Source organism: Gracilinanus agilis, chromosome 5 (assembly GCF_016433145.1).
Source record: "Gracilinanus agilis isolate LMUSP501 chromosome 5, AgileGrace, whole genome shotgun sequence".
Lineage (NCBI taxonomy): Eukaryota > Metazoa > Chordata > Mammalia > Didelphimorphia > Didelphidae > Gracilinanus > Gracilinanus agilis.
The window spans coordinates 193,084,505-193,111,241 of NC_058134.1; the positions used below are offsets into that span (position 1 = coordinate 193,084,505).

The 26,737-nt window shown below is 37.2% G+C and overlaps 1 protein-coding gene across 2 annotated transcripts in view; it reads left to right on the plus strand.

The window, feature by feature from the left end:
- Nucleotides 1-1,398: 1,398 nt before the first annotated feature.
- The window catches only part of RERG (RAS like estrogen regulated growth inhibitor), a 99,062-nt gene continuing 73,723 nt past the window's right edge, over nt 1,399-26,737 (plus strand). For both annotated transcript variants that reach the window (XM_044677348.1, XM_044677349.1), the window contains exon 1: nt 1,399-1,459. In XM_044677348.1, the coding sequence (XP_044533283.1) occupies nt 1,399-1,459 (61 nt within the window). The remainder of the gene's footprint in view (nt 1,460-26,737) is intronic.

Consider the following 26,737-nt stretch of genomic DNA (forward strand, 5'->3'; position numbering starts at 1 on the left):
TTATACCCTATAAATACACCTAAAATTCCTAATCAATCCTACCTAAATTTTTCTAAAACTATCTCTGTCTTCTCAGAATAGGTTCTTCTGCCTGGCACACCAGGCCTACTCTACTCTACTCTATCTACAAACAATTCACTAACTCCCTAAATAATAGACGGCCACCACTCACTCACTCCTTCAATCAATTTTCTATAGCAGCCCTACTATCAGTAGCCAACTGCCAACAGATCCTTGCTTCAGAGACAGACCTCCTGCTCTCTAGAGATCCCAGAGGCAAAGGACCTTCTCCCTCAGTGGCTGCTTCCTTATCTTCTCACTGACCAATTGTCCCCTCTAACTTTCTGTCAGAGGGCTGGCAACTTCCTCTCCTCAGTCCTGGTCTCCCTGGTAATGGGGTCTTCAGCTCTCTGGCTCACTAACTCCTGTCAGTTCTGATCTACTTAGAAATCCTGCTCTCTAGCCTCTTAAGGAGACAGAGGGAGAGATTAAGAAAATCACATTAACAGAGGAAAGAGAAAAGAAGGGACAAGAGAAACCCTTGGGGGGACCTCTAGGACTAGTGGGCACAGCCTCAAAAAAGATCTGGCAATGGAGACTGAGAAGGAGCACCCAGGTAGCAGGAGGACCAGACAGCTAGAGGGAAAGATGATCAGCATTGTTAAAAACTGTAGAAGGATCAAGACTGTGAAATAACCATTAGATTTGTTGATTAAAAGACCCTTGTTAATTCTGGAAAGAGTAGTTTCAGTAGAATGTGGGAAATGTCTTAGTGGGACAAATAGAACTATGAGGGTGTAAGTGCTACTTCTAGTCCTTCCATATGCATCAGGCAAGTAATCTTTGTTCCATAGCTGGCTGCCTAAAGAACCACCACAGAGGTAAGAATGTCAGACAATCAGAAGTTAAGTGACTTGGCCAGGTTAAGTGACAGCTAGGAAGTATATGAAACTGGCTTTGAACTCAGCTCTTCATAGCCCCTTAGAGTGTGACTTTAAAGAAAAAGGGGGAAAAAAACAGTAGGAATTTAGAGAAAATTAAAGGGTAAAATGAACTGTAAATCTGTGTGGCTTTCAGGATGTCCATCTCCACTGCCAAGAAGGTACATCATGTAGCTCAAAAGTAATGCCCTGAAAGTGTTCTCAACTGATGCTCGCAGTGTGAGAGTATATTATGTATTTAATAGGCACACACATGATCTAATACAGAAGCCAATTACTGCTAAGAAGCATAACCTTTAAACTGACTCTCCCTTCCCCTTTAATGATGTCCCTTTTGTTTAGGATTCCCAGGACGTGAAGAGATTTGCCATGATATGGTAAAGCTAAAGACAAGAGACAGACTGATTTTTGTAATTGCTTTCTTCTAAGAAAAGTGCATTACCTGCCCTAATCCAGTATGGCTAAGAGTGCAGAAGTTAAGCTGGCAGTGTTTGGCCGAGCTGGTGTGGGCAAATCAGGTAAGATTGTCACCATCATGTCTACCTTGTGAATGAGATGTAAAAGTTGGTTCCTTTCCTTTTTTCCCCATATAATGTACCATTTTGAAAAAAATTCTCTTTTTTAAGTGTAATTTGTACATCAAATTGCATGTTTTTTTCTCTCCAAAATGAAGTTTTGTTTTTGGTTTAAAAAAAGTTTTAATACCCTGGAACCTGTGTGAATTAGCTAGGGTCAAGAAAAGAATTAGACAGGCCTGAAAGAGATAATACTCTGTAAATGTACTTTCTTTTTCTATATATTTATAAATATATGTTTATATCCACATGTACATGTATGAATATATATGCCCATGTAAGCTTTTTGGTCATTTACTTTCATCAGATGCATTATTGTTCTTGTGTGAGAAAAGATAGTAGAAATGTTGTGAGGATAATTTTCAGAAATTTACTAGCAAGTTTTATGATCAGATTCTCTAAAACGTGTTTACATTTTCTTCTCCAGGCTCACACAGATTAATGAGGGTTCTTTTATCCCAACATTAGTAAAGGTTATTTACCTTGAAGACAGAAAGTAAAATAATGGGCTTATAATGTAACTAACATCCATTTTTTGACATCTTTGATCATTTATGATCAAGGATTGCTAAAGTAGAGGATGCTAAAATGTCAAGTCAGCTTGAGCTTTTGGATCCTGTTTCGTTTCTTTGGTCTTAGAGGAAACAATAGTAATTGGCTCTACATACATTACTATCCTTTTATTCCTGGTAAAGGGATTCACCAGACATCTGGAAGACAGATGGTAGAGCCATGTTCCACTCAAATTAAAATGAACAATCCAGATAATAGATGGTCCATACAAACCCAATCCAGCATACCCAGAGGCTAAGGTGCTGCAGTCTAATCTTATCTACTCTAGCCTATAGACCTGGTACTGTCCTTCTGGGTTTACTTCTCACTTTTATCTGAAACCTTTTTTATCTTTCTTCAAGTATGCTCTTCTGCTCTAGCCTTTCTTCTTTTCCTTGTCCAAGACCTGAGCAGAAACTGAACAGAAAAGAGGCAGTTAGTATGAGCTAAGCCTTAACTGGGGCTTCATTCCTCCATGGCCATTCCCTACTAATACTTTCTGTATTTCCTCATTAGGGAAGGCCCAGTTCTCTTTGGCCAGCTAATAAAAACAGGAGGAAAGTGAGGAAATCGCTTATAATAGTTCAGAAAAAGAAAAGCTATAACAACTGAACTAATCAATCAGTAAGCACGTATTAAATACCTACTGTCTACCAGGCACTTTGACAGGTGCTATGTAAAAGTTACATTTACCTTCATCAAAAAGTGGATGTTTTCATATTATGTTTACATTTAGTCCCTAAACAAGTTGTAAGCTAATAATGTTGTACGTAAATTTAAAATGAAAGAGCCATTGAACTTTGGTCATCTTTCACATACACACATATCCACACTTTTGATAATGTTCATGTTCTAGTTAATTCCCATTTTAGCTATTGGTAAAGCTCAGTCCTATAGGAGCAATCTAAATTTTATAAATGCTATAGGTATAATTTTAAAAATAATTTAAAAAATTAATAAGCATTTGCTTTCTCTTCCTCTCACATCCCCGTCCCTATTGAGAAAGAAAATAAAGCCATACCTTTGCTATAAATGTGGTTAAATAGGCAAAAAAAAATCCCACATTGGCTGTGTTCAAAAATATGTATCTTATTTTAAATATTGAGTTCATTGCATTGATCAGAGTCCTTAATTCCATCAGAACTGTTCATGTTTATAATGGTGTTGTTCTATAAATTGTTCCCCTGGTTCTACTCACTTCAATCTGCATCAATTCATAAATATTTTCCTAAGTTTCTATGAAACTGTCCCTTTCATCATTTCTTATTTCTTATGATTGTATTCCATTGTATTCATATTCTGAATATTGGTAGCACCATTTGAGAATGACAATAATTAGCTCTTCACATGTGAGATCCTTTCAATTCTGAAAAATCAAAGCCATCTTCTGAGAGTTCCCTCTTTTCCTTTTCTCCTCACTAGACAAAACATCATTAATCACTGTCTCTTCTTTCACTCTAGTTACTGATGAAGATATGGCTCTTCTCTTTGCCAAGCCCAACTCCCTTTATGGGCATGCTTGAGTATCTCCAGAAGCTTGTCCCCCACCCTAATCTCCACTTATATACATATGTATATGTAAATATATGTATACACACACATAGACATATACATAGATATATAATCTGCACTCTCTCCCTGTTGATTGTTTATTTTCCCTAAGGACAAATGTACCAACTTCTCCCCTTTCTTCAAAATAATCCTTTACTTGATCCTATCATCACCCTAGCTATACAATATCTTTTCTTGTTGAACTTGAAAGAATCACCTCTATCTAGTGCCTTGACTTCCTATCTTCTTACTTTCTTCTAAACCTTCTGCAGCCCATCTTCTGACTTCATCATTCAACCAAAATTGTTCTCTCCGGTTACCATTGTTTTCTCAATTTCCAAGTATTGTTTGGCACATATTAATTGCCTCTTCTCATTCCTCTTCCTTGTTGCCTGCTCCTTCCTGCACAGGTCATTTAATGGAGATCAGTAATGAGTTTCTTGGGTTCTGGCTCCACTGTTATTGTTGAATATATAATACAAATGTAATTAGTTAGATACTTTAGTCAAGGCATAGGTCCTTAAAAATCAAATTCTAGGTAAGATATTTTAAAATTAAAATTAATTTAGTATAAGCATTATACCTCTTTCTTCAAATTTTTTGTTAGGTAATAAGTGTGGGAAGGTTAAGTATTTTATTGTGGTCTGTTTCTTTTTAAGTATATATTTTCATGATCAACATCCCTTCAATTGAAATGAGATACCTTTTGCAATTTCCCTAGTAGATACTTATGCATTTTTTGAATGGGCTATCATCAATAATAAGATACTCTAATTCAAAGCCCAGTTGCTTCATTCAGTTAAGAACACTCATTTTTATAGATTTTTTTTTTATAGATTGTTGTAACGTGTTAAGGAAAAAACCCAAACTAATCTGTGTGTTTTCTTTTTCTTTCTATCTGTCTGTCCATCTGTTTGTCTATCCATCCATCTATCCATCTACCCATCTATCTGTCTTTCTGTCTGTCAGTCCTTACACCTCTATATCCATATCTCTATATCTTCTTTAGTTATAGCTTGCTCTCTCTCTCTCTCTCTCTCTCTCTCTCTCTCTCAATGGGTTTGTTCCTGGGTTTCTTTTGGCAGATATACTATCAGCGTTTATTCCATCTATAATTATTTTAAGTGGGGTATCTCTTTTCTGTCTCTTCTTACAGGACATTGTTGGTGTTATATAAATCATGCTGATAATTTATTTTATATCCTGCTATTTCGCTAAAATTATTGATAGTTTCAGCTAACATTTAAAGTTGAATCTCCATAATTTTTGACATTGACCATCATATCATCTGCAAAAAGAGATAATTTTATTACTTCTTTGGCCTATTTTGATTCCTTCAATTTATTTTTCTTGTCTTATTTCTATTGCTAGCATTTCTAATACTATGTTAAATAATATTGACAATAATGGGCATCTTTGTTTCACTCCTGATCTTATTAGGAAGGCTCATCTGTCTTCTAAACATTACCATATCCAAATCAAAGCACCTTCTTCTATAGCAGTGATTCCCAAAGTGGGTGCCACCGCCCCCTGGTGGGTGCTGCAGCAATCCAGGGGAGTGGTGATGGCCACAGGTGCATTTATCTTTCCTATTAATTGCTATTAAAATTTTTTTAAAAATTAATTTCCAGGGGGCTAAGTAATATTTTTTTTGGAAAGGGGGTGGTAAGCCAAAAAAGTTTGGGAACCACTGATCTACAGGAACCTTACCTGATCTTCCTCCTCCCCTCCAGTCTTATCCTCCTCAGACTTTACGTGCCGTTTTGTATTTCTTGTGACCTTTTTGAAAAAAAATAACCATTATTTGTGCATGTATTAGTCCCCTACTAGACTGTAAGTTCAGAGGTGGCAGGAACTATGTCTTAATTACATTTACATCTTTTCCTCACCTAGTCTTGTACATGCATTTTTATTGTTCTGTCATATCCGTTGTGCCTGACTCTTCATGACCCCATTTTGGCGTTTTCTTGGCAGAGACCCTGAAGTGGTTTGCCATTTCCTTCTCCAGCTCATTTTACAGATGAGGAAACTGAGGCAAACAGGGTAAAGTGACTAGCTTGGGGTCCCACAGTTACTAAGTGTTTGAGGTCAGATTTCAACTCAGGAAAATGAGTCTTCCTGACTTCAGTGTGCCACCTTACTGCACATGGTAGGTTTTTAATAAATGTTTGGTCAATAGAATTGAACAGTTTTTTGGTGGGATTGGTGGGAGAGGGAGTAATTGAAGAGATCAGTCTGACCCTAAGGTTTAAAATACTATGAGGTTCAAGAAGTTGAGAAATCTACTCACTTGTAACATCTCTAATTACTTCAGACAAAGAACCGCACACCCTGCAGAATATTTCCTTTCTCTTCCTTTTGTGGTGTGAGGAGGAGACTGACTTTTTCCAAGTTGTGTGTGTTAATATATAAGAAGCATTCACACACCTGGGCAACACAGGAGACTTAGCTCTTTCCTGTCTGTTATGGAAAGAGTTACCAGGAAGAGTTGAGCCTAATAGGACCTGGGGACAAGGATGGTTTGTTTGCTAATTAATTCTTAATTATCTATGAGTGGCCATATCCAAGGAATGCAAAATGATTTTATAACTCTTACCAAAAAACATAATAAGGTAGTAAAACCCGGTGGGGGCGGTGTAGGAATCTTGTTTTATAAAGTTAAATAGATATTAATTTATACTATCCACCATCTAAGATTATTTTACCACTGCTTCCTCCATTAGAATAGATAATAGTATCTCTGTAAAGATCTATAATTTAATAAATATCTAGATATAGATCTACAATCTAACAATTAGATTACTCTTTTATTTAACTCTACCTTGATGACCGACTAGCAAAAACCCAGCCAGCTCCCAGCTGTAATTTATTCTTGATTTGTTTACTCAGCATCAGAAGGGCTAACTTTGTAAGAAAGAGATGAGGAAAGTTCTAAGTCACGCTTATAAATGTATCCCTTCTTTACTCCTGGATTTTGTGAATTGGCCAAATTGCTAAGGTATTAGGGGTATCATAGCCAGAATTTTGGTGCAAAAGCCTCTCTGTTGCTCCAGCTGTCTTCCATATTGGTGTTGTTTCAAAAAAGAAGACTTGCAGATGTCCTTACATCTTAAAAATGAGTTGGTCAATTGAGGCCTAAAAGGTAAAGATATACTCTGCAGATTTAGTACTGTATCATTCAAATTACTGATTGGAGATGCATATAGAATTAGACAAAAAGTAAAGCTATATCAAGATGTTCATAGAATAGAAAATCAAAGTTTCTTGCATCCTTGATATTAATCTAACTTTACCAAAATGAATACATTTTTACTATATTGCTATAGTCTTTTAGTAAAAATTTCTTAAAAAGTAATTCATCTATGTTCATTAAGGATGAAATGAAGCAGTACACAGAGGCTAGAGAGCTGGCCTCTGTCAGGACCAGTGGGTTCAAATTCTGGCTAATCTGCCCCTGGAGTTACTGTGGATAGAGCCAGGCCCGGAGGCAGGAAGGCTGGGGTTCATGGGTGGCCTCCGATATTTACAGGCTAAAAATGACTTTGGAGAAGTCGCTTAAAATAGGAATAGTAATGGTGCTCACCTCCCGGGATTGTTCTGAGGATCAAAGGAGATGATATTTGGGTTTTTTAAAAATCCTGAGCATAGTGCCTGGCCCACAGTAGGTGCTGTAGACTTCCCTTCCCAATGGCTTGGGGATGTCTCTTCTCGAGAAGTTTCAGAACAGTTGCGTATTAGCATCAACAGAGGGGCTTTCTTTCTTCACTAGGGAGCTCTCTACACAGATTAAATCACAGCTCCACATCCCTCATTCTCCAAAAACATTAGCAACATTGAACCATATTTTTCTTTTTCTGTGTTACTGACATATTATTTCAGTATCAGGTTACTGAATTTCAGAAGTTTTGTTGAATTTACTTGTAAAAGCATCTGGATTTGAAACTTGAGTGAATTCTGACTGGGAATATAACAAATATACTTTTTATCATTACATAGTATCTTTACCACAACTAATTATTTTCCAGGTCATAAGGAAACAGAGGTAAATGCAGAAAAGCAGCAATAAATACATAATTTTATTTACATATTTATGTTTACATAATTATATTTTACATGTATAAATTTATGTGATTATATAATGTAATTATATATTATATTACATTACATACATAATACATTTTATAATTATATATTGTATAATTTGTATATATTATATAAATTGTATAATACAAAGTATATTATATAATTACATAAATATACATTTATATAATAACAATAAAAATAACTGTTCAATAAAGGAAACATGAACAAAAAAACAAACGTAAGTGGAAACTAAGCAGTAACGTCTTAAAGGCTGGTTCAAAGAAAAAAGCATTAGAAGCAAGAAATAATTGCTTCCAGAGAATAATAGTGGTATAGCACAACACAAATATATATATATATATATATATATACATATATATATATATATATTTGGGGAGGGGGATTTTTTGTTTGTTTTTTATTTTTATTTAGAATATTTGTCCAGGGTTACATGATTCATGATTCCCCGCCCCGCTCTCTCCTCCCCCCTCCCAAAGCTGTTAAGCAGTTCCACTGGGTTATACATGTATCATTGTTCAAAACCTATTTCCATGTTATTCGTATTTGCAGCAGCATGATCCTTTAACATCAAACTTTAATCATATTCCTATTGCACTACAATGACACGATATATCTTAGAGCCAAAGCAATCCTTAGAGAGAAAATTAGCCTGAGAGAGGCTTAATTAATCAGTCATGCAATTAAAAAAATGTAACAACGCCAGAAATGAATCAGTAAATATTTGTTAAATGCCCACCACATGCCAGGAAAGTTAGCAAGGTAAATTTACCAAGTGAAGCCTAAAAAATGAAAATGTGAAAGTCAAAGGAGAACTAAAACATTTTAAAAGAAAAAGACTAATAGAACTGGCAAACAAAGATCTGCTTTTTTATGAAAACAAAATTGATAAGCCATTAGATCATTTGAAAAGAAAGAAAAATCAGATAACTAAAATAGAAAGTGAAGGAAGTAAATTCCTAATTATTTATCAGGAACTTTAAAAGAATAACCAAGAAATATTGTAACCAGTCATATAAAAATAAAATTGAGATTTAAAAGAAGTAGACATCACAAAAGATAAACACCAAAATTAAGAAATTAGGAAATAAAATTCTTACACCACCTCTCAAAAAAATCAACTAAGTAATAAATTTATTATCTGTAGCTTTTCAAAACCATGATTGTATTGTTAAAGTTTCCTTGTTCTACTTTACTTCATCATCTCTGTTTTTGTCTGTCTCTCTCTGTCTCTCTCCCTCCCTCCACCTTGTTGTTTCCTGCTCTTCTCTCTCTCTTTCCTCTCATTCTCTCTCTGTGCCTCTCTCTGTCTCTGTCTCTCTATCTGCCTCTCTGTCTGTCTGTCTCCCTCCCTCTCTTTCTTCTCATTCTCTCTCTCACTCTGTCTCTTGTCTCTCTTTCTCTTTCTCTCCCTCCCTCCCTTTCCTCTCATTCTCTCTCTGTCTCTGTGTGTCTCTTTTTTTGACTGTCTCCCTCTCTTTCCTTTCATTCTCTGTCTCTCTATCTTTATGTCTCTGTGTCTCTCTCTCTCTATCTCTGTGTCTCTCTCCCTTTGTCTCTCCCTGTCTCTCTCACACAGACACACACAGACACTCACAGAGTCTCTCTCTCTCTCTCTCTCTCTCTCTCTCTCTCTCTCTCTCTCTCTCTCTCTCTCCCTCTCTCTCTCTCTCTCTCTCCCTCTCTCTCTCTCTCTCTCTCAGCATTTTAGAATTGAAAGGGAACTGAGGGGCCAGTTAATCTAATTCATACCCAGGGGGGAAAAATCCCTATGCTAGTATACCTCATAAGTATTTGTCTAGCCTCTTCCTGATGACCTCCATTGAAAGAGAACCCATACCACTCTAGGTAGCCCATGCACTTCTGGATAACTCTAATCATTAGGAAATTCCTCCCTTAAATATGAAAGTGTCTCTTTGCAGTTTTCACCATCCATTGCTGTTCATTCTGCCTTCTGGGGACAAGCAGAATAAATCAAAACTCATGTGACAACCCCTCACAACTTTGAAGATAGTTAACCCATCCACAAGTCTTCTTTGTTCCCAGATAAACATACCCTGTTCCTTCATGTTCTTGCTCATAGGACATGAACTCACGTCCCTTAACTGTCTTTTTACCTTTCTCTGGATCATTTTCTCTACAGTTATCAATGTCCTTTCTAAACCACGGTGCCCAGAACCCAAGGTAGTAGCATACACAGATGTGGTCTGCCTAGGGCAGAGTACGTTGAGATTAGCACTACCTTGTTCCAGGAGGCATATGTCTCTTAATATAATCCAAAACCACATTAGCATTTTAGTTGCTATATTTCATCATTGACTTATATTGAACTTAACAGTCTACTAAAACTTCTACATCTTTTCAGATTAAATGCCATTCATTCAGATCTTTCCTGTCTTATAAGGGTGAATTGACTTTCTGAATGTGTAAGATTGCATTTATCCCTTTTAAGTTTAACATTATTAGATTCAGTCCCATGTTCTGGTCTGGCAGTATTTTGTAGGATCCTGAAAATTTGATGTGTGCCTTTAATGACTTTATCCATGTGATTGAAAAAAATTAATACAATTTCTGATATTTAAATAAAATGATTGGTAAAATATTAAAGAACACAGAGATCCATGTGGCTTTCCACTGGAGAACTTCTTCTAAGTTAACTTGCCCAAAGCCACATAGCTTAGTATGTGAAGCATGATTCAAACCTATGTCTTTCTGACTTTAGACTTTCTATTCTCTAAACTCCACTGAAAATGGCTAAAAAAAGAGAAGGATATTATAATAGTGCCCATGTAAGGGCCCAGAAAAGCCATTCAGAAGCTTCCACTGTTCTCAGGAGCCACAACTTTTGGAACATGGGGCAGCCAGGCTTCAGTGTAATTTAAAACAGTCCTAAACGAGCATTGGAGTAAGCACCACTAGGCAATCCTTTCTTTTATGTCTTTATGCTGTTTCTTTGGAAGTATACCATATTTCTAGAAGTGACTAATGGCACAGTACAAAGAGTGCTGAGTCTAGAGCCAGTAAGACCTGGGTTCATTCCTATCTTGGAGATTTACTAGCTATGTGACCCTAGGCAAATCCCTTAACCTCTGCCTGCCTCAGTTTCCTCAACTATAATAAGAATACCTGCCTTTTAGGGGTTATGGGAGACTCAAATGAGATAATATTTTTAAAGTGCTAAGCATGGTACCTAGCATAAGGTGCTTAATAAATGCTTTTTCCCTTCCTCCTTATCTGAAATGAGCATTCCCTCCTTATGGTTTTGAATCTATATGCTGGGTTTTTTTTAATATTTCATGGCTAAGACACTCTTGTTTGATAATAGAAGTCTAACTGCATAAGGGGAGAATTTAGGGAGGAGACTAGAAATTGTAGCAAAAGATGCAAGGTCTTAAGATTAAATATGTGAAAAATGTGAAGTGTTAAGTAGTGAAAGAAGGGAGGATACATTAATAACTTGACCTGGAAGGACCGAAGAAATGAAACTCAGGAGTTGTTTACAAAGGTAAAAAATTGTGCATGTCCAGATTGAAGAAAAAATAGAATGCTATAATTTTAAACTGATGGTGTTTTTCCTTTAAATATATACACGTAGATATGTGTGTATATATACAGACATTCAATTACTGGCAGAGAGGGCAAGTACTGACCTATAATTTCATTGGTATAGGAAATTGCCCTTGAAGAAACTCCCTCTACTAAGTGTATATTGGTAACTTCTCTATAATTTATAATCTTAAGAGTTGCCTGAGACACTGACTGACTTGATCAGGGCCACATGGCTATATATGGCAGGAGCTGGACTTGAATATGAGTAGTCTAAATGCTGTCTTTCTGCCTCCTTCCCCCTCACTTAACTCCCCCCCCCAGCTCTATTGCACACATACGCACACACACACACACACACACACACACACACACACACACACACACACNCTATTGCACACACACACACACACACACACACACACACACACACACACACACACACACAATGTGTGTATGTGTATTTAAAGTGAATCTGGGAGTTTATCTTCTTTATTCATCACATTTAGAGGGTGTTTTTCTTCTTTGGAATACAAGATTTTCATGTGAAAAAAAAATAGCTGGGAGAATGCCAAAAGGTTTCAAACATATTGTGGGAGGAGATATATTAGAAAGAAATCCCATCAGATAACTAGAAATCTTTTCTATTTTCTGAATAATGTATGACTATTGTTGGAAACTTCTGTGTCAATGAATATATTAGGTCCAAGCAGAATAATTGTAATCCCTTTCCCACTTGACAACCCTTTAAATACTTGAGAACAACTGTTTTATTCTCCTCCAAAGGTTTCTCTAGGATAAATATCCTCATTTCCTTTATCTATTTATTATATGACATGGGATTAAGGCTTTTTATCATCCAGGTTTCCCATTCGTGGACATGTTCTAACTTACCAATATCTTTCTTAAAAGGGAACATGACATTCCAGATGTGGTCTGACTAATGTACACAGCTCTCTTAGAGACGGCCCAAGGCTTGTGACTTGCTCTGGGACACATGGCTAGTATATGTCAGGGACTGAACTTGAGTATATGTAGTCTTCCTGCTCTAAAGGTATATTTTCTCTCTGTCTCTGTCTCTGTTTCTCTCTGTCTGTCTGTCTCTCTCTCCAACCACCTTGCTCTCCCCTCCTTCCCTTCCACCATTGAGAAGAATATATCTGATAAAGTATCTCCGAGATTGGCCAGCCCAGCCATATACATTTTACTTGATGACATCATTAATACCAGCTCTTCATTCAAGTTCTGTATTTGCTATATGCTGCAACCTGCACACACTCTCCATTGCCCTTTGTACGATTCTTTTAATTCTTTGGAGACTCTAGTGTTGTTCAGTAAGTCTTAGCTATCCCATATCATTGGTAAAATATTGGTTTTAAAAACATGGGCTTTTTTCCTGTTGTTATTGAGATCATTAACATCACAAAAGTGAAATAAAATTATAATTTAACAGACAGGAAACTACTGGCTACCTATATAGGTGTCATTTATTAATCTGTTGTATCAACAGTGAGACCATAGATTAGTTAAAACAAAGCTCAAAATCAATATAAAATTAGGAGAAAGAACAAAAATGAGAAGTAGATATGGAATGCAGTTGAAACACTGACCACTTAAATAAGCTGTTGATGATGGAAAATGGGATACGCATAAAAGAACAAACATAAATACAGACATTCACCATTTCCCAAAGAAGTTTAAATGATGTAAATCAGTTGACACAATTTTAGAGACTAAAAGAGCCTTGAAACTGCATGAGTAGGAAATACTTTATCTCCATGACTAATGGAGACATAGGATTGCCAAGGGCTATGTGGGATTAAAATATAAACTCATCTCTAAAATCTAAAGGAGTAGGAAGTTGTAAGATATCTTCTCTCTGAGACCTTTACTTTCTTTTCAAAAAACATACTTAATTATGCATACTTATTATAGGAAATTCATTTTTCTTTTCTTTCCCAATGCGGTGGGAGGCAAGAAAGAGAGAAAGCAGACTTCTGTTAATTTTTTAAATAGAGATGGGAGAGAAGAGTGCTACAGATGTGAAATATCAGTGCCTTTAGATGAGATCACTGTATTATTAATTTTATTTAACGGTTCTCCATTGTTACAAGAAACTTCTCAGGTAATGAAAGTAATATGTAAATTTTGTAGTGTTAAAAAAAGCACATCAATAAAACTTTTTAAAATTTAGTCTTAATGATATCTTTTACTTTTACATCATCTTAAATTCTGAATAGGTCCGTCCTTTCTTCCATACCCAGAGGGCCATTCCTTGTTACACCAAATAGAAAAGAAAGAAAAATATTTCAATAAAACTAACCAACACATGAACTGTATCTGACATTATAATGAATATTATATACCTGATGTTCCTGGAGAGAAGTGAGGTTTCCTAACTCCTCCTTAGGCCCAAGCCTGGTAATTATAATTTTTCAGCATTTAATTTCAATTGCTGGCTTTTTCATTGATATTGTAGTCAATGCAGATAATCCTTTCCTAGCTATATTTACATAGTTCTTTCTTAATTCATATATGTATTCCTGTGCTTCTCTGAATTCTTCATATTTGTCATTTATGGTTCAATAATTGTCGAATATATTCATGTACCAAATTTTGTTCAGCCATTTCCCAATCACTGGACATCTACTTTGTTTCCAGATTTTTGAAACTATAGAAAGTACTGTTTTGATTATCTTGGTATATATCAGAATTTTCTTGCTGTATTTGGTCTTCTTGGGGTATTTGCATACTAGTATGAACTCTGGGTCAAAGGATATGCTGACTTCACTCATTCATTTTTTTGAAAGCACAATTCCAAATTCCAAATTTTTTAAAACAATTTCAAATAAGACCAATTTTCAGCTCCACCAAGCATATATGTTATACTTGTCTTTCCAGAATGTCTCCCACTATTTTCATCTTTGGCTATCTTTGTCAATTTGCTAGGTAGAAGGTTGTCTTGATTTGCGTATCTCTTATTAGTGATTTGAAGCAATCTTTCTTTTATTAGTAGTAGTTTGCAGTTCTTGAATGGCTGTATGTATGTGTGTATATTTGGGCATATATGCATACAAACACATTTTATACATATATACACACATATGTATTCTGTTAGTTGTTTAGTTATCTTGGATTTCAAATCCTTATCAGAAACATTTATATCTTGTTCTCTCTGAAGACATACTATTAACTGAACCACTTATCTAAGAATCTCATTGAAATCTGATTTCTTCTCATGTACTTCCTTTTCAGAAATGTCATTACTCTCTCCTTTATTAGCTTACAAATGCAAGATACACATATGTAATGTGTGAGACTTCTCTCTCCTTATAAATATAAGAGTTTGTGGTAGGAATAATATCTAAACCCTTACCCTCATGCAATCTAGGCTATTTTGAAATCATCCATGTTTGGTTCAAGGAACCAAGACTTGGGCTGTTGATGTCATTTCCCAGTTGCCTTAGTCAAAGCTGTTTAGAGTTGAAGCAGATTTTCTCTGATTCTTGACTGGTGGGAAATAGTGGGCAACTAGGGGAAGGCAGATAAATTATCCTTTTGCTTGTCCTTCCTCCTTGAATAACCTTCTGTAGTGGCCAAGTCAGTCTCTTTTGTTAACAATGTAGAATGATCTATGAGTGTCTCATTTTGTTCCAGTATAAAATGAAGCTTGCTGGGGACTAGTCAAGTCCAGTCCAAATAGGTTCAGGTAATAGTCTCTCCCCTCTGCACAATCCTTCTAAATGTCTAAGGGAAAAACTAGGAGGATAGCAAATAGAAAAGCTGTAAAAGATTCATAGAAATTCTGTAACAATCAATAGCATCAATAATGGTGGAGCTGCTTTATTTAGATTCAAACACCACAATCTCAGATTTGATCCAGGAAGAATCATGAATGGCACTGAAGAAGACAGTGATATGAAGGGAAGCTGAAGTAGACCAAAAAGCACAGTGAAGGTCCATGCTGGAGACTCAACAAATTTAAAGATATTAAGGATCAATTCTCAAAATATCTGAAAGACAAGACCAGATTTTGGGGAGAAGTCATAGACTAACCAAAAAAGAGATGGTTGAGAAAATGTCACTGACCTGTACTATTTCATCTCTCCAAAAGCATTATAAGAATAATATATACACAAGGAAAGTAGCTTAGATAAAGGCATGATTCAGTAGAATATCAAATATTGAGAGTTGCACAATTGAAAGAAACTTGTAGTGAATACAGGATTCCACTGAGCTTACTTTTTGTCTATTATAAAATGTCATTTGATTTGTAGAAGCAAAATGTCACCTTAAAAAACTCTGTTCCAAGAAGGTATCTCCTGTGCATGTGTCAAAATCAGTACAAGGTTCCTTGAGGGATGAAGTATCAGAGATGACCCTCTGATTATTTACACCAAATATAACATCAGACAGGTAGATGTGTCCTTGACAGAGGTATTTACCACTCTCAGAGAAGATTTCCAATGTAGAATCCAAATTAGAGATAACGAAGTCCTCCTGTAACTTCTCTTGGTGGATGTGGATGGCATTGCATGAAATCTTTTAGTATAGTAGAGCCTCCTCGATGAGATACATAATTACTGAAAGAGTTTGCACATAAGAAGAAAGAAATAGGTGAGGAATACCTCTTGTCCAAACTCTATCATGAAGCTTGAATGAACTATCCAAAGAGTTTTGCAATCACTCTGTATATCATGGAAATATACTGTGTATACACAGTGAAGTAATCTCAGAAGTGAACTGCAGGAGGATACTGGGCTTTTGGACAACTATGCAGTGTTTTCTTTTGTTTTGTTTTTAACCCCTACCTTCCATCTTGGAATTAATACTAAGTATTGGTTCCAAGGCAGAAGAGCAGTGATGGCGGGGCAATGAGTGTTAAGTGACTTGCCCAGGGCCACACAACTAGGAATTGACTAAAGCCAAATTTGATCCCAAGACCTTCTATCTCTAGTCCAGGCTCTCAGTGCACTGAGCCACCTCACTGCCCCCCTACACAGTGCTTTTAGTGGATCCATACTTCTCTTTGAAAGGAAAATTCATTTCTCAGTATCAGTGTTGTCCTGATAATGGCCCGGCACAGTGAGTGGATTTTGTCTTATGGGAACATATGAAGAGGAGTCCCACGACGTGAGGAAATATAGGTGGGTTATTTGCTCCACTGAAGGGGACATCCACTAAACTGATGGGATAAAACCCATCCAACTGTCCATATCCTGAATACTTACTAAAAATCTATCAGTGAAAATACTTCCATAAATATATATTTACTCATATCCCTTCTGTACATTCTAAATCATGTTCCACCCTTTACTGCAAAGATCCTTCCACACCATCAGACTTTTTTACCATCTCCTTTTCTCTTACTCTCTCTTCTATCGGTTTTTATGGCGCTGCTCTCTCGTGGTTCTCTAACCTGTCCAACTGTCCTTGCATTTTCTTTGCTGAATCCCCATCCCAGGATCCCCTGGGCATTTTTGTTTCCCACTGCTCTGCCCTGGGCTCTTTCTAGAATGTCCTGTTTTTCTACATATGCTCTCTTAATGATCTCGTTGACACCCTTGGGTCCAACTATTCTCTCTATACTGGTAACTCTCTGATCTATACTTCTGGCCTGAGTTTCTTCCTTGAATTCTGGTCTTGCATGACTAACTGCCTGTTGGATATTTCTAAACAGAGACTTCATAGCTAGCTCAAAGTCAGTATGCCCTAAATAGAAGTCATTTTTTTTTCCCGAAATCTTTCCTTTCTTTTCAGTTTTTCAGTTTCTGCCATGGGAACCACTAGCTTTCCATTCACACTGGTTTGCAGTCTCAAAATTAGCCCTGACTTTACCTTGTCCCTCACTTCTAATGTCCAATTAGCTGTCAAAACTTGTCATTTCTGACATCTGTCCTTTTCTCTCTAATTACATGGCCACCATCTTAATTCAAAGCCTTATCACTTCTCTCCTGGACTATGGCAATAATTTCCTAATTTATCTTGCATTCAAACCTTTTCCATAGCTGCAAAATTGATATTCTTGAAGCACAGATTTGACTCCAAGAGGTAGCATGAAATAGTGGATAGAAAACTGGTCTTAGAGGGGCTGAGATCAAGACTTGCCTCTGACCTAGACCCTTTGTATGACAGTTGTCCAACCAGCCACAAGTCACTTAATATCTAATCATTAACCAAGTAACCGTAAGTCTTTAAATACCTTAGGGCAGCAGGCAGTGCTCTAAGGCTATAAATTGCAGAAGAGTTGTCCATCTTCATCATTAGGGGGATTCTTCTTCTCTGGGAATTTTTACACTGTTGAAACCACAATTTTCCACAACAACAAAAAGCTATGATGATTCCCTCTTGTGTCTAAAACTAGAAACTCCTTTGTTGACCTCCTTCGCAGTCTGCCTCCAGCCTCCCTTAAAAGGGTAATTAATATAAATGCATGCTAAGTCCATGTCCCATTACTTTCACTGCCCAGTTGGACAGAAACACTAAATGGGACCGACTTATCAATGCCTGTGCAATCACTCTTTGTTATCTCTTTGGTGATACCGATGTCAGCTCCTCGGGAACAAAGCCACCAGCCTGATCCCAAAGGTCCCAGGCGAGGGTGTCCCTCTCTGCCTGGCCAGAGGTCCTGTCTCCCTTCCAGGAGTCTGTCCTAGGCCTGACCTAGGCTGATGATGGGAGCCTCCCCTGGCCTTCTTGCAGCGCTAACTAAAGGTGTTCTGTACTTATACCCACGTCCTGATCGGTGTTTTTTACCTAATTCATTTACCACATAATTTGGTAGTTTCCCAATTTTAAATGATGATGAGAGTACTAGATTGTATACCATAATTTTTCATGGATAGTTTTTCCTCTCTGAAGGCCTGCATAGTTTGGTTTAGGAATTCTCAAATGTTCTTTATCAAATTATACCACAGACGTGGTTATCTTATTATTGAAAAAAAAAACAAAGAGAAAAACAACCCAGTAAGGAAAATAACTCAGTGACAAAAATGGAGGCTTAAAGCCAGTTGGAGTGTGGTTATGCTAGGCCAGCATACTTATTCCCATTACTCAGTTTGTCTAGTGGTAGACTCTGATGCTTTGCTTTCCTTCACAAAAATCTATATTCCAGTCAAAATTACCTACTTGCAATTCCCCATGAGAGCTATCCTATCTTTGCTTCTCTATAGGTTGTCCCCCGTGATTAAAATTCTGAAAGCTTGATTTAGAGTCAATTTTGTTTAAATTCTCTAAGTTCCTTCAAAGATCAATTTAGGTGCCACTTCTGAAAGGAATCTTCTTCCAATATTCTCAGTTGCTAATATCCTATACACCTCAGAATTATTTTGTATCGACTTCTTATGTATTTTGCATTTCCTTAGATGTCTATGTGTTTGCCCCAGTAGAATACACATCCTTTGAGGACAGGGATTTTTCATTATTGTATTAGTACCAGGCAGCGTGCCTTGCACATAGTAGGCATTTAACAGATGCTTGTTGGATGAACATGTTTAGTTTGCAAGATGTCTGCAGCAGTGAGATAATGAGCAGTTTCCATGGTACATTTTTGCGTCCAGACTTTCTGGTATCGGAGATGTACTTCCTCGGAGCCAAAGAGTGATTAAGTCAAGGTGTAGCTTTCCAGCGTGTTTGTGCAAACCTCGGGACAAGCTGATAATGCTAATTATGCCAGTTCAGGAAGCCAGGGTCATCTCATCAAACAGAAAAGGTAATTGCCCAGGCAGAAGAAAATGTTCTCTTGGCCTTTATTATAAACAAATGAAAGCGCTCTAGTTCTCCCTTGCTGGAATGGATCGCACACAGCTGCACAGTGGGGTTTCCTTTTCAATTGACATAGAATAAACCCTATATTCGAATTTATGAGCTAATGAGTGTGTTCCCATACATCTGTGGAGGGCTTCCTCATCTTAGTGGAAAGGTAAATAGGCTAAGATTGCCTCACACATAAGGCTGTGTGGTTGAGGTAGTCCTGAATTTAACGTCACAAATTGTGGGTGAAGTGCATGAAGTAGAAATCCCTTTGCCAAGTTATTGCTTGTAGTTTATATAGAATAGAATTTATAAGTAAAATAGGGATTGCACGATTGCAAATGAGTGATTCTCCAACCAAAATGGATATAAGCAGAGAATGTACTGTGAGCTCCCAAAGGAGAGAATTAAGCAAAATCTTTATCAAAGATGTATTTATGTACTTGCCTGGCTTAAGTGCCAGGTGGCAACAAATCCCGCTTCCTCCCCTTGTTCTGAAAGCAAAGTTTTTCTTTGCTTTTTGTATTAACAGAGAAGGATTGATCATTAAAACAAGCAAAGAAAAACAAAAACACAAGCAGCATTCAAGTAGCACGTGAAAGTCTTTGTCTTCAGGACCAGAAGACAAAACTGTTCACCTGGCAAATGAGAGGCCCAGCTACTTAGTCATAAGGGAGTGAGTGGGCAGCAATGATTGAGTGATTTCCAGTGATCTGTCATGGCTGTCCTAGCCTTTCATTTCATAATGAACCACCCCCTCATGCTGTGTGGTTTTATCTTCCTAGAGGAGGCTGACACCATGAAGCTGCCTCCCTCACCCCTGATCTTTAGCCCTGCTTGACCTTGGTCGTGGCACCTCGCCCACAATATGTGGGAATTTCCTTTGCTTCTAGATGCCTTATTAGAATTCTCCACATGTCAGCAATTACTGAGTGATTAGTTGTGGCCCTATTGATGTTTTGCAAGGATTTTCTCAAGGCATTTTGCAGATATTAATTAAATACATCCCTGGTACTCAGGGATATAGATTAAACATTTATTCCTATAAAGAGCATACACTAAAGATAGTATGCCTGGATGTCACATCATCCTATTCACTTAGTGTCTGATGGATGTCAAAGAGTCCATCTGAATTTAATCTTGGTACCAAGGTTCGGATGGATTGTTGTCTAAAGGGTGGGAATTGATGGGGGGAAAGAGGGTCCCTGATTTATTTAATGAGTTACCTAATCAAAATAATGAGATTACAGGATATAAGCCTTTATTTTGGGTATCTGAGAGACACCTCGTGAGAATGTAGATATGTCCCCAGTTCCTTGCTTATAGGAAATAGGGAATACCTGATTATTCACCTCCTTCAAATCAAGGAGACTAATTTTTTCAGGGGAGCCATTGGTCTCCTTGGTGCATAAATTAGTGAAACCAGCTTACTCTCCTACTTTTGGAAATTTAGAAGACAGATCAGCTCGCAAAAATTAGCACAATTATCCTTTCCACATCATAGAGGGAAGGGGTATGGCACCCCTTTTATCCATGTAAAATTTTGGGGCCCTTTCTTCTTTCCAGAGGAGAAGTCTGATTTTTTCTTTTATGGGGTGTTTATAGTACCTTATTATAAATTTTGGGTTAAATATGTATTTCTGAGTTTTTAAGACTTTCCGTGTTGTCCAGGGCACCCCCCAAAATTCCTACTTAATTCCTTATGCTGATGCAAAATATATTGATAACACTATGTGGAAGCAATAACTGTAGACCCTTGTTGGGTGTGGAAGTAGCGGGAAAGGGAAACCTGTGCCCATGTGCACTTTACTTTTCCAAGGAGCAATAAGTAGATAGTAATTTGGTAGCAGATAAACAGGGTTGCCATGTGCCCACAGGAGACCTGAGAGGCTAGTTCATGGACATTGCGAACCCCAACTCCCTTGTGGATAAGGGGCTTATTTTTCTCCCTAGGCAACTTGATCCCTAAATCTGGGCTTCTGGCCAGAGAAAGGAGATATCCCGGGGCAGCACTAACTTTGGGAATTGTCTCCTGTGTATCTCCAAGTTTGGAAATTCCCGTGTTTGAGAAGTAGGAGATTGGACATTTTAGAGAGAAGGGAATTTTCTGATTTGGCTTGCTCTAGAAGAAAGGAGAAGTCTACCCACATGTTTACTCATTGCATTCTTGGAGAACAAAACCCATGTGTTACTCAGACTGTAGATGTGATGGAATATGGGATTCCTTGTTTCACACTCTCTGAAATATGTTTACCTTTCTGGAGAAAGCTCAGCCCCAGCATGGTATTATCAGTTTGGGGAGTTGATTGGAAGAGTTCCTGATTTACTTAATGAGTTACCCAATCAAAGTAATGAAATTAAAGGAAATGAGGATTCCATGGGCAAGACCAAGATACTCATTGGTGTGCCAAAGGAATAGCAATCTTAGCTTTAGTTCCCTACTTGGGGCTTGCAAATGTGTTTTCTATACCTGTTTATGGATTACTGTGTCTTCTGCATTTTCTGTTGAGTAAAATAAAGTCTGTCCCATATATTATTTACATATACTATCATGACTGTTTATATGCAAGCTGAAAATTCTGTTATTCATATCTAGGGAAACCCAGCAATCTACATTTTGACTATATGGAGATTCTCCTGAAGTAACTCCAGATGGGGCCACTGAAACAAAAGGAGAAAATGTTTCTCTTAGGGTCAACCCCCCAAGAATTAGAACTAGGTCATGTGAAGCCTCAGATTTTTGGAGGGGACTCATTTGACAATAGAAACTGAATATTTTATAATAGAAAATTTCTCATTACCAGAAATTAGTACTACTACTCTTATATTTATTTTATTTGCCAATTAGACATGGTCAGCCTGTCATCCATAAGTACCTAAGAAAATAAGTATATTGTGAGACTTCTTGTCAGCTTAGGCACTATTTTTTTTCTTAAATACATCTTATTGATGTCTTATATCTCCTGCTTTCCTCTCCCCTTTATCTAATGCTCCATTATGACAAAGAAAAATAAACAAGAACATCTGATATGGTGACACCATCTGACAACGTATACAATATTCCATCCTCGTAATCTCTCATCTATCTTGAAAGATGCAATTTTCATTATCTATTCTTTAGAACCATCATTGTTTTTTTTCGGTTACTCAAAAAGACTTCTTTGTAGTGATTTTTTAAAATGTCATTGCATGTATTGCTCTTTTTGAGCCTACTTCACTCTTCATCAGTTTTATACAAATATTTTCTCTGAATTTCTCCTATTAGTCATTTCTCTCTGTACAAGAAATATTCCTATAAAAAGAAGTAATAAGGTCAGTTTACTTAACATCACCTGCACTGAACTCCAAGCATTCTTGGAGGAGATAGGTCCCCTCTGAACAACATGTGTGCTAGCTATGTATACATAAATGAAATTTGCCTACTTGAAATCTTTCTTATTTACTGACCTTTTTCAAAAGATCCATTTCGACAAAGATATGATTTCTTTTTTTCCCTATTTATATCCATACATAAAGCTTTCCCTGAAGAAGTCATAGGTTGTGTGTGTGTGTGTGTGTGTGTGTGTGTGTGTGGTGGAGGGGGTAGTGGTGGTGCTGGTGGTGGTGGTAGGGAATAAGTTTGTGAGGGAAAGTTTTCATCCTTCAGGGGAGGTAGGGTAGGAGAATGGATGAGGAATGTTCATGAAGCTGCTAAAAGATTCCTTTAAAAAATGAGTATTACTTTCCTCCTAAATGACAAGTTCTATTATATTATGCTTGAGGAAAACCAATGTCTAATATTTGGAGACTAATTTTCATGTAGTCAAAATGTACCCTGAAAATAGAGAGGTACTGCAGCTGCTTTCTCCCTTCGTTTATCCTGTAGATGTGTAATTTCACATATTTCTCTGAAGGTTCTTAAAATAGCAAAATAATCTGAAATCTTTCCACACCATGAATCATTCTTCAGATTGTTCTTGCAAAGGTGTTTACCATTTTCTTGGTTCTAAAGTGAAATTTCCAGATTCATATGTTTCTTTCAGGGTTCACATGGGAAAAGAGGAGCCTGGCAGTTCTGCCCCTCCCTTTGGACTTTTGCCTTGGCAGCAAGAATGCTGGCATAGGGCCATCAGCCCTGCTTTTACCCTCCAGATTTTTGGTGCCTTGGACTTAGCCCAGTTTTAGGACCTATGGGCTTTATGGGAGTTGAAAAATATCCATGGAATAAGTTGTTACAGGCAATCTGATAGAATGAGTAAGGAAGGTTATGTGTGAGGTTCATGAATCCTCCACCCTGAGATAGGAAAGGGGTGAGTAAAATTCATTCTCGCTAACTCAGTGAATAGTAAGGACTAGAAACCTACAGAAATCATCAGACTTTCTGTATATTTACAAACCAAAAAAAAAAAGGCAACAGGAAGAGATAGAAAAAGAGAAAGAAAAATTCAGAATCCACAAAATGCATAACATTTCCAGGAGTTAATTTACCAAGACATTCTTAGGTCTTATTTGAATACAATGATGGAACATTCTATACAGAAATAAATGAAGGCTTAACTGGAGAGATTTTAATTGCATATCATTGTGTCAACCAATTAATCTAATCAATAAGTATTTAGTAATATTCCAGGAAATATTCTAAACTCTGGGAATTCAAAGAAAAATTAAAAACAAATTAGTCCCTATCAAGGACCTTACATTCTATTGGGGATGGGGATGATGTGAAACAAAAATAGGTACATTTGTATGTAAATAAATAAATATACATATAAAGTAGATTAAAAAATATGGAACACAAAAACAAAAAATAATGAAGTGGTCTCTGCCCTCAATGAACTGTAGTCTATAGCGGGAGACGCATGTACACACAGAAGTATATTGAAAACAAATACAAGAGAATTGAGTTGCAGGCACTGGTATAGGGATGGGCTCATTAGGGTGATGATGTTTGAGATGAACTTTTACACTTGGGATTCTAAGAACTAGATTCGAGGATGGTGAACATTCCAGGCATGAGGACAGCCTACAGAAATGGAAGATAGAGTGTACCCTGTGGGGAATAGCAACAAAGTCAATTTGAGTTGGATCGAAGTATAATATGGCTAAAAATGTAAGTTTGAGCCAGTTTATAAAGCTCAAATTTAACTCAAGAACTTTGCAGTTGTAAAAATAATAGGAAACCTCTGCAGTGCACTGAATAAACACCTCTTTTGGGAATGAAATGGAGGGATGGTGGTATTGCCACTCCCAGGACTCTTGTGGGTTTTGTTCCCTTGTCCTATCACTCACCCTATTTTGCCTAACCCCATCCCTGTATTACTCCCAGCATCCATCTCCTTCACTCATATTCACATACTTGTGAATGAAATTGGAGGAAATAATAAGACCGTACTGACTTGGTCTACTACAAATTTGTGCTACTGAATGTCAACTAGATTCTCACTGCAAGAAGACAATTCTACAACTATACTCTCATTGAAGTCCTATTATGCTCCTCAGAGTGGCTATCCAAATCTTTTCTTATCTCTTCAAAACTTCTGTATCATCTGCCTAAGCTTTGCTTCAGGTCTTACCTCATACTTTATCAATAAAATGGAAGCCATTCACCTAAAGCTCTTTCTTCTCCCTTCTTCCTTCTAAATTCCTGGAAAAAGCCATATAAACCTAGTGTATAATCCAGCTTCTGAATTTACCTCTCTGAAACTGCTCTCCCCAAAACTATTAATGAATTCTTAGTTGCCCATTCTAATGGCACTCCAATTTTCTTGATATTAGCCTCTCTCTAGTCTTTGACACTATTGATCCTCTTCTCTTCTTGGATATTCTCTTGTCTCTGCGATTTCTTGACGCCACCCTCTTGGTCTTCCTCCCACTTGTCTGACTGGCTGCTTCTATCTAGATCTTTCCATGTCTTCCGCATTAACTGTTGGGGTAACTCTATACTTCAGCTAAAACAGGACCTGTTCTAGTATCTCTTCTCCTATCTCTATACAATTGTTTGTTTTTTTTGATCAGCATTCATAGGATCATTTATCCTCTCTGAAGATAATTCTCAGATCTATATTGCCATCTGATTGATGTATTTTACCTGTGTATGTCTCATATCATGAGTTTTCTTAATAGGGCATTCCAAATAAATGACTTGTAGATATCTAAAACTTAATGCATTCAAAAAATAACTTGTTATTTTTCTACCCAAACTCAAGGGGATAAACCCAGTCATCCAGGATTACAACCTTGGTGCCATCCTCAACTCTTTTTCTTTTTCGCTTTTTTCAATTACACATAGAAATAGTTTTTAGCAATCAATATCTGATATTTTGTGATTCAGAGTCTCTCTCTCTCCTTCCCTTACACTGTCACCAAGGTTGTAAACAGTCTGATATAAATTATACTGTCATGCAGTGCTGTCACGTAATACATTTTTCCATATTCCTCATGCCATGAAAGAAAAGACATATCACATGTACAATAAAAATTCAGGAATGAAATATGAAATAAAGTGAAAAATGGAATGCTTTAATCTTCAGTCAGATTCCAACCATTCCTTCTTTGGATATAGATAGCATCGAGCTTATCTTGGAACCTTGCATTGCTGATAATAGTTTAGTCCTTCCCAGTTGATCATCCTATGATATTTCTGTTTCTATACACAGTGTTCTCCTGGTTCTGCTCACTTCACTTTACATCAGTTCATGTAAGTCTTCCCAGGTTATAGGAAACTTATCCTGTTTGTTGTTTCTTATGGCACATTAAGACCCCATCCTCTACTCTTCACTCTTAGCCACCTCATTTATTCATTTGGTTACTGAATTTTATACTTTCTTCCTCACACCATCTCTCCTCCCATACATCCTCTTCTCTCTACTCACACAGCCGTCATCCTTGGTAAGACCGCTAGCCTCTCTCATTTGGACTGTCATAGTAGGCTTCCAAGTGGACTCCATGCCTGCCCCATGTCTCTTGCTACTCCATGTTGCCAATTAAGGTTCTTCATAACTCTACCTTTTTTGCCTTTCTGGTCTAATAATTTCCCCACATGCTGGCCTCCAGCCGTTCTGACTCATTTGCCGTACCTTGTACATGTGACAATCCAAGTCAGTTCTCTGTGACTTTGCATTGACTTCCCCATACTAGGAATGTTCTCTCTCCTGATTTCAACCTTGTAGAATCCTAAGTTGTATTTATATTCAGCCCAAGTACTTCCTCTTGCAGAAGGATATTCCACTCTCCCCATCTGCTAGTACCTTCCCTTCTAAGCCTGTCTTCCATCTTCAATCTAAGTATTATTTCTGTATCAATTGACATGAATGTTGTCTTCTCCATTAAGATGTAAATTCTTGGAAGGCAAAGACCATTTTTACTTTTTCTTTGTAGTCCCAACTTTTAATACATGGTTGATTGATTAAAGCTTGGCTGAAAATTGATGAAAGATAGAGATGTTAAGAGTTTTCAATAAGAAAAGTTCATTCCAAGCATGGGGATCATCTTGTGTGGAATCATTTAAAAGGAAAGATGGAATATCAAGTTAAGAGAACAAGTTGGGGGCAGCTGGGTAGCTCAGTGGATTGAGAGCCAGGCCTAGAGATGGGAGGTCCTAGGTTCAAATCTGGCCTCAGACACTTTCCAGCTGTGTGACCCTGGGCAAGTCACTTGACCCCCATTACCTACCCTTACCACTCTTCTGCCTTGGAGTTAATACACAGTATTGACTCCAAGATGGAAGATAAGGGTTTAAAA